The sequence below is a fragment of the Vigna radiata genome, chromosome 7 (assembly GCF_000741045.1).
Source record: "Vigna radiata var. radiata cultivar VC1973A chromosome 7, Vradiata_ver6, whole genome shotgun sequence".
NCBI classification, from domain to species: domain Eukaryota; kingdom Viridiplantae; phylum Streptophyta; class Magnoliopsida; order Fabales; family Fabaceae; genus Vigna; species Vigna radiata.
In genome coordinates, this window is record NC_028357.1 from 45,736,795 (window position 1) to 45,745,624 (window position 8,830).

General features: G+C 31.2%; 2 protein-coding genes across 3 annotated transcripts; both read right to left on the bottom strand.

Moving 5' to 3' along the window:
- Window positions 1-15: 15 nt before the first annotated feature.
- LOC106768131 (choline monooxygenase, chloroplastic) lies at window positions 16-4,507 on the bottom strand. 2 transcript variants are annotated; one of them, XM_014653096.2, is made up of 10 exons: window positions 4,173-4,507; window positions 3,673-3,718; window positions 3,307-3,442; window positions 2,987-3,055; window positions 2,678-2,890; window positions 1,662-1,757; window positions 1,258-1,379; window positions 1,019-1,112; window positions 388-438; window positions 16-304 (listed from the first exon to the last, which is right to left on the bottom strand). In XM_014653096.2, exons 1-10 carry the CDS (start codon window positions 4,450-4,452, stop codon window positions 167-169), a joined length of 1,245 nt encoding a protein of 414 aa, XP_014508582.1. In that variant the 5' UTR covers window positions 4,453-4,507; the 3' UTR covers window positions 16-166. The 2 variants fall into 2 exon arrangements, with proteins under 2 accessions (XP_014508582.1, XP_014508581.1); XM_014653095.2 differs by having other exon boundaries at window positions 2,981-3,055; window positions 4,173-4,506.
- Window positions 4,508-6,846: 2,339 nt separating this feature from the next.
- LOC106768130 (pentatricopeptide repeat-containing protein At2g37320-like) lies at window positions 6,847-8,473 on the bottom strand. The gene has a single exon (XM_014653094.2). It carries the CDS (start codon window positions 8,399-8,401, stop codon window positions 6,899-6,901), a length of 1,503 nt encoding a protein of 500 aa, XP_014508580.1. The 5' UTR covers window positions 8,402-8,473; the 3' UTR covers window positions 6,847-6,898.
- Window positions 8,474-8,830: the final 357 nt, after the last annotated feature.

An 8,830-nucleotide genomic window follows, 5' to 3' on the forward strand; every position in this document is an offset into this window, starting at 1 on the left:
CGGTTCATTGTTTAAATACAATTTCTTTCTTATTTGTATTTTACGTGTATATCTTAGGTTTCTTAAATGAAAAAAAAAATATATAATTACATATCGCGTGAGTATTGATCAAGACTTAAAGTGCACAGTCCCAACCATGTAATAATTTTGCGTAGCAGAGAGGAGTTTACTTTGTCAGGTTTTCATAGAGCAGACAATGAAAATGGTGCATGGCCAGCTCAACCGTTGGAGCATATCTGCCGACCGAATATGCTGGGGACTGGAGACCTTTCTGGACACCTTCACACAACACCACGTCTTCTATCTGCGCATCAACCACCAAATATGGGTATATATTCCAGCAGAGGAAAATATCTAATCAAGCCTTCAAAACCAATGCCTTTTTACCTGCACTTTCTCACTATCTTGTAAACTTTTTTCTACAAAATCTGTGTCATTCTGCTCAGTCAAAGAGAAAGCATGTTAGTGTTTTAAATTGACTGCAATTGTTTTAACAAGTATTTATTTATTTAGTTTATAACCCCAGTGATTTGTGGAGTGAACACCCACAAACTAACACACTCCATCCATCCTTTAATATGAAGATTTCTGAATTGATTTCTTAAAAAAATGCATTAATGAAAAGTCTTTAGTCTTCGGTGTAAAAGAAAGTCTCGAGACTTCACTATATTTTTACACAAAAACCACCAAACGCATATCATAGGTGTGGTTTTAGTATAATATTACTATCATAATAAAAATCATTTAAAGTATGAGGGCAAAGATCTGTACTTCTCATTTCATACCCTGGTCATTAATCAAAAACTCTTTCTGCCTCTAAAGTCCCTAACGGTGGCTAAGTTCCTTAAAATCTAATTCCATGAACAGTAGTTACAAAACTATCAGCACAAGGTTCATTATAATACATTGGAAGAGTTTTTTTTTTTTATTTTTTTTTATTTTTATTTTTTATTTATTTATTTTTTTTTTATGCCAATTTGAGTAGAATCTGATTATTGCCTACATAACTAGAAGTTACCTTCAGAGAGCGTTCAAGATAGTAGTCAAATATTACTTGACATTTGTTGGGTCCTAGTGGAACCACAAGATTGGTGTCCATCCAAGGTCCGTACCTATGAATGCCAACAAGCACCCCAAGTTATAAAACATGCTAATTTGCAAAATATATACATTGAATGTATCAAAATTTCTTGTTTAAATGAATACGATGTCTAAAAAAATTTATCTACCATGCCTAACCAACAAAAAAGCAATCACCTATTAATCATGAAGTTTGGGTAAATAAAAGCATATATAGCTTTTCTTCCAAGTCGATCATAATTCTCTTCACTTTTCTCTGAGCTGCCTTCGCAACTCTGGATGCTAACCTTTTCAAACATCTGTTGTCCCATTCATAAACCATCCTTTTAGTACATAAGCAATCAGATGTGTAACAAAAAAAAAAATGAAAATCCAGTGCCAAAAGTATCATATTTTAGCTCACTTTAGCAGATTATTTAGTTAGTAGACCGATAAAGATACTTATTTATTCTGGTTGCAGAAAAGGATGAAAAGTCATGTAGCAAGGGTTCCAAAAAACTATCTACATGACTCAATTTCATGCTACAGGACAATAGCTTGTAAAATGAGAAGACTTTTTTGGAGACATCAAAGAATCTTACAGTGATAGAATAGGAATCCATCTTAAGACCAGAAGCAAGGCCTTTATGTGCATACGGCACATGATAGCCACCATCTAAGTAGTTATCACAGAATACCTGCAAAAAAAGCCGCTGAAATTGCTAAAGTCCTAGCAATTCCTTGAATCATACAAACAAAATTCTTGATATAATAAAAGCTGATGTTTAAAATTTCTTGTAGAGAATGTTCGCTCGAGAGATAAATTGATAGAAACCCAACAATAAGACTGAATATTACAGGTATATTATTCAAATATTATGCAGAAAAAAAGATTATGGAGCTGAAAGTTCTACAATCACAAATAAAAACCTGAGTGCTCCCACTCCTAACCAACTCACAACCTCGTACTCCCATATCCCCTTCACACTCTCTCTTCTCTCTCCTATAACAGAATTCTCCCTTCCTGGATTCTTGACACGTCATTCCCCTTCTTAACTACTTTTGCTTTTCCTAACCTCATTTTCTTTCTTCTGACATAAACATCCCATATTTTGGGCCTTGCTCTCTCTATAATTGTTTCTTGTTGATTAACAAGTCCATCCTTATTAGTAGTCCTATCATAAAGCAAACAAGTTTACCTATTGTACGTGAGAGTGAAGTTTGATAAACCAGGTAAAATATCTGATCACATAACTATAAGGCCTTGTTCACTTGAATGGATTTGGGAGAGAGTAATTGAGAAGATTTGAAGATAATTTTTTTTGTTGTTTATCGAAATATATTTGGAGGTAAATAGGAGTAGATTTGGAAGTAAAATTTGTGAGAATTAATGTAGGATTTTATTTATGTGACAGATTAAAAAAAATTACTTTCAAATTCACTTTCACTTACCTCCAACTCTATTCAAATAAACATAAAAAAAAATTATCATCAAATCATTTTGATTACTTTCCCCCAAATCAAGTGAACAAGACATAAAGGAAATGAAAGTGTACCTCAAGTAATAAACATAATTTCCAGTAAAAAGAATTAATCGAATCAAATAGTCAATTCACACCTTCCAATTGCATTCAATTGTGTATTCACGTCTGCATACATAACTTAGTGAAGAATCAATTCCACTGGAACTCAATACTTCTGAACAACTACCCAGCCATTCCTTTGACATATTATGACTATCAACTTCCTTCTGAGAAAGATTCTCTTTTTCCAAATTGAGAAGAATAAAAGGTCCCCACGTAGCTACTTTGATTGGTAAAAGGCCAAAATCCTACCATTCGTGGTGACAGAGAAATCAGTTGACCTTTCCCTCCGTAAGATATATAATACAAGTAACTTATCAAAGAACATATCTGCATACATTTACATTGAAATTTCGCATTCCTGATATTCTTGTGGCCTTTAGAAGTGCTCCATTGAAACCATAAGTCCACCCCTGCAGAAATCATAGTACTTTCATATCTCAGTTTCCAAAACAAAGGAAAGAAAGGAAGTAAAAATAGAAACCTACAATGAGAAAGTATCAGACCATGATAACTGAGTAACAGCCATTATCTATAAAGGAAAGCTTGACAATTATGTTTTCAATTTCACAAAGATCAGAATATAAAAAGGGAGGCGATCTATAGAGAAGAGAATCAAAATAAGTATGCTGATATGCATATTTATCATTGTTGGTAAACTCACGTGATAAGGACAGACAAAGCAGGATTTCTTTCCACTTCCATAAGCAAGAAGAGAAGCATGATGACGACAGACATTGTGAAAGGCACGGACCATGCCACTGTCATCACGACAGACCAAATATTCCACATCTCCTAGTCTGCAATATTTAGTCACCACTTGATTCTCAGAAACGGGGAAGAAAAGAAAATGAATAGAGTGCAATACTGATTAACTCACTCCTAAATATTCTTTCCCTCTTCTAAGAACCAAATGGAGCAACAATTGGAAAACTTTGTCATAAAAATATGCAAACACCACAGATTATGAAATGAACTCAAGTGTACGAATTTCTATTGAAGACAAAATACATGGATTAGAAAAGAAAACCTTCCAGTGAAATAGTCACGAGGATCCTTTATCTGCTCCGTGGATCCTGTAATAAAAATTCAGTGAAGCTAGAGAACTTTTGGCGGACAACCGTAGGTAAAAAATATAAGACAAATGAAACTTGAAATGGCTTCTTTAGACAAACTCTTTTGTGAAGACTTGTAAAAGAGAAAAAAAAAGTTTATGCGTAAACTAATATGTAAATGTTTTTACATAATTTCTTTAAATTTTTACTTTTGACTCAGGTATAAATTACTTTTAACTTATTTCTCTTTTACTTCGAGGATCATATTTCATATTAGAGCAACCAGAGATAATGGTTTGCATAAAAATTAAAATCATTTTCTTCTTTTCAATCATCGGAACTATTTATCGGATTGAAATTCTACATCTACAATTTGTTTTCCTCTGTATTCCCCTGCAGGGTCAAGGAAGCAAAACGAAAATACCCAAGAAAAGAAGGGGGAAAAGGTTGAATCTTTGGGCAGAATAAAACTGACCCACTACTTGCCAGCCTCTGTAGAAGACGCGATCGAGCTCAAGGTGGAAGAAAGAGGGGTCAGTGTACCATGATGTTGGGGGAGTAATGGCTTCCTCTATGGGAGTCTTCGGATTGAAGTGGTGGATTAGTCTCTGAGTCTGAGATGTTTGGACGTCTGAATTGTGAATAAGGCAACGAGAGAGTATTGAACTTTTGTTTGAGAAATTAAGGTTTACGAGTTGTCCTTGTCGAGGAGTAGAGATAAAGGGTATCAGCTGCGTGATCGTTGCCATTTTCATCTTCCTTACAGTTCAGTGGTTTTTCCTTTCTTTATGCACTGCTCACGCTTCCACCAATCACAATAAATAAAAGGTCCATTAAATTAATAAACAATTCAAATCAAAATATTTTTTTTAGTGGGCATATATAATAAAAGGAAAAGAGTAATTCCCCCATATTCTTTAATAAAATAAATATTTTTTTTCTTAATTATTATTCAAAATTTAACCTTTCTTTTTACAAATAAGTTTATGGAACTTTAATTCTTATATTTTCCTATTTATTAAAGGAAAACCAAAAATTTTAAATTTATACTCAATAATATTAAAATTTATTAATTTTCATAAATTTTTTTTCAATTAAATTTATATTACATGTCAATGATTTATTATTTTTTCCTTTTTTGTAATATATATATATATATATATATATATATATATATATATATATATATTAAATATTATAAAAATAAGATTTAAAAATTAATAAAATGATTAAACGCATTGTTTCTTTGCAATTTTTATTCAAAGATTTATGTTGGTGTGAGATTGCTTTTTGATAAAGAAAATGTTTTTTAACAATTTTTTTATAACTGTTTATATAGTAATTTGTGATTAATTTGTTTTAAATATATATATTAATAAAATAGTGACGTATAGTTTATTATGAAAATCTTGTTAAAAAATTTGTTAACATATGATTTTTTGATAATACATGTTTAATTGACTAAAGAAAAAGACAATCTTAAAGTGGATTTATAAATCATACCGTTATTTTTTTTTTCTGTATAAATGAGTCAAAGTAAATTTTTTAACATTATGTAATTAACACAAATTAACATAATTTTTAATAAAAGCAATATAGTATTCATTAAATTCAATAGTTATAAATTGTGAGTTTAAATTTTCACTATCAATCAATTAAAGATGTCGTTAGTATGATTTTTTTTAATATACTATTTGAATGTAAAGGCAATATGGTCATTGCATAAACTATACCAGCAATCATCAATTTCATAAAAATTATAAGTTTACTACTCAGTTCCCATCCTTTACTCTAATGCAAACATTTTGAGTTCTCACTCTAATTCTCTTTTGTTAGTTTTTTTATATTTTTTAAATCTTGCTTTTTATTGTTATATTTTATTATATAAAATTTTCTTGTAAAAAGGAAAAATAAAAATAATAGATTATTTATATTTAATGTAAATTATTTAACTTTAAGATGTAAAAAAAATCACCTAAATTTTTTTTATAAGTCTTGAAAATCAACTACGATAACATTAACATTTTAAGTGTTTATTTACACAAGTATAAATAAAATTAAGGATCAAATAAAATAAAATTCAAGTCGAAGATGTCTTTTTTATAAATAAAATAAAGTTTGAGAATGTAGGGTTTTCATTTCCAAAAATGGTAAAAATTGTAGGTTGGTGTGAATTGGAAAAATGATTTTCATTAAGATTAAGACACGGTTCTAGAATAAAATAAAAAATAGTTACAATTATATTTATAAACACCATTCAATGAAATGTTTACATTGAAGAAGAAAATAAGTGTGAAATGAAATAAATTTCTTTGACAACTAATATTAATTTATAAATACTCTATTTTGTTAAGTTATTTTGGTATTAATATAAAAATATTTACTTCTTTTTACCCATACTTAGTCCTATCTAAAAAAAAATATATCTCATAATAACATGGCATAAAACTTCTTTTAATTTAGATAAATAAACGCAGAACATTAAACGATTAATTTAAAACTACATTTAAATTATATGATTTTGGATCTGAGAATTGAATTTCAATAATTAATTTTCCATTGATGAAGATCAAAGAACACAAAAACACAGAAAAATAAATAAAACAAGAAAACGTAATTTTAAAATTGAGAGAAAAAGAAATGAAGAGATGAGTTTTAAATTAAAAAGAAAAACTAAACAAATGAAATCAGTATATGAGCATAGAGTTCATTTAATTTATATATAAGTTATCTAATAAAGTGTATGCATGGAGCTAATTTTAGTTCTAATTAGATCTATTAACTCAATTACAGAATATAAACTAAAATAATAAAAATTAATTTTAAATAGGTTTTTATATAAAAATACAACAAATCTGTTTTAAATTAAAAAATATAAAAAATAATAAAAGACTCCAATTCCAAAATTCTATAAATTTATTTGAAAGTTTATGTAAAATCCAATACGGAATAAAAAAAATACATTTACTGAAAAAGTCATCAAAAGAGCAAGTAAATATCATTTAGATAAAGATACAAAGTTAAAATAATTATGTATATTAAGTCTAATTGATTATAAATAAAAAAATTAAAAATAAATCTTATTAAAATTATTTCCAATATACCATAAAACTAGGTATACATAAAATACAAAATATGAGTGATCTTTGCTCAGAATTGTTTTTTGAATTTCCGATGATCGATGAACATTTCACAATTGAGTTAGCATTGTGAAACTGAAAGCCAAATATTTTCCTCATCACACATCTGAAACTGAAAGTTTAAACTACTCATGTGGTCTATCAGACTATTCAATGTTAAAATAATCTCTGTCCTTCTGCTGTTTGACTTATTTTGTGCTTCAAATATATGGATTTTGTTTTTCACTTCAACCCAACTACAACCAGGATTTGGTTTAAGATCTTTGTCTTTCATTAATTTTCGCACTCCTGCAGCCTCATTCCACCAACCAACTCTTCCATAGAGATTCGCCAGCTGCTGAAGTGTAGCTGAACACCCTGGTTCCAACAACAGCCTATTCTCTGCTGCATGGATGCCAATCTCAACACTTCCATGAAGCCTAGAGGAAGACAGCAGTGAACCCCATATTACAGCATTGGGAAAAACAGGCATATTTTGAACGAAATCACGAGCCTCCAGAAGTAAACCAGCTCGACCAAGAAGATCTACAATACAAGAATAATGATGTAGTTCTGGCTGCACACCTTGCTCAATCATGGAATTAAAGTAAACTTGGCCTTCTTTGACAAGCCCGCCATGTCTGCATGAGGATAAGACACCAACGTAAGTAACAGCATCAGGATTAATACCTTGCTTCATCATCTCTTCGAAGAGACTAATTGCCTCTTGGGCAAGCCCATGCTGCGCATATCCGCTAATCATGGTATTCCATGTGACAACATCCCTACCCTCCATGTTTTCAAATATGTACAAGGCCTCGTCAATTGCCCCACATTTGGAATACATAGCAACTAGAGCATTATTAATGTGGAGGTAAGAGTGAAAACCCAGGTGAATTATTTGACAATGAGCACATCTCCCATATTCCAGTGCTCCACTGCCCATACAAGCACTTAGAAGACTAGTGTACGTAAAATAATTTGGTCTCAAATCTGATTCCCTCATTTGATGCAAGAGCTCCAAACACATGTCAACACGCCATGCTTGTGCAAATCCAGAAATAATTGCCGTCCATGAAACTACATTTCTAACAGGCATTTCTTCAAACACACGGCATGCATCGTCCAATAAGGCACATCTGCTGTACAAAGTTATCAAAGAACTTCCAACATAAACATTGGCAATGAACCCAGTTGTTATTGCTAAGCAGTGATACTGAATTCCTCCCCAAAGGTCACGCTTGGAACCACTTGAGCTCACAGCTTGTGACAAGGAGCGCAGATAAATTTCAGTAGAGAAAGGCCCAAGATGGTTGCATTGTTTTCCAACATGTAGAACAGAGGAGTGAATATCCATTTCAGCTGTACTCCTAAGAGTAGGTGAATTGTGACCAAGAGGAATGGTTACGGTTGCATTGTTTTCCAACGTGTTCTCAATCAGCCTCAGATGGCTTTCACGACTCTTAACATCAGCAACACGTTTTTGGGGAGATACAAGGTTAAGGACTCTTAGTGCATTCGCTAAACACAATTTATGGGAAGACCTAAGACAAAATGATGGATTTCTTGTGACTGATGCATTCATTGATTCAAATTCAATCCTTAGATGGAGAATAAGTTTAGTTACTGCTCACTTTTTCCTAAGTGGATAATAATTTTTTTCAGGTCGAAAAAAATTCTAATGATCCTTTTCTGATTTCTGGATGTAAAGTTGCAGATGGCAATGGAACTATGCTGGTAAACTTTGGACTTTCGTTTTCCCTTCTATATTTTGCAATTGTCCTGTCTTGATTTTATTTACAAAAGTAAGGAGTCTCCAAAGTGTCGTTGATATAATTAATATATAACCAAAAAGTGGTCCTTAGATGGGAATTGTCCCCAAGGGCCCAAAAACATTTGAAGCACCATTTTGGTCTTTGAAAGGTTTGAGGTGGACCTACCAGTCCTTGAAAAAATGAAAAATGGATGATTTTTTATTTATTTTTTACATCAATTTAATTGCTGAAAAGAACAA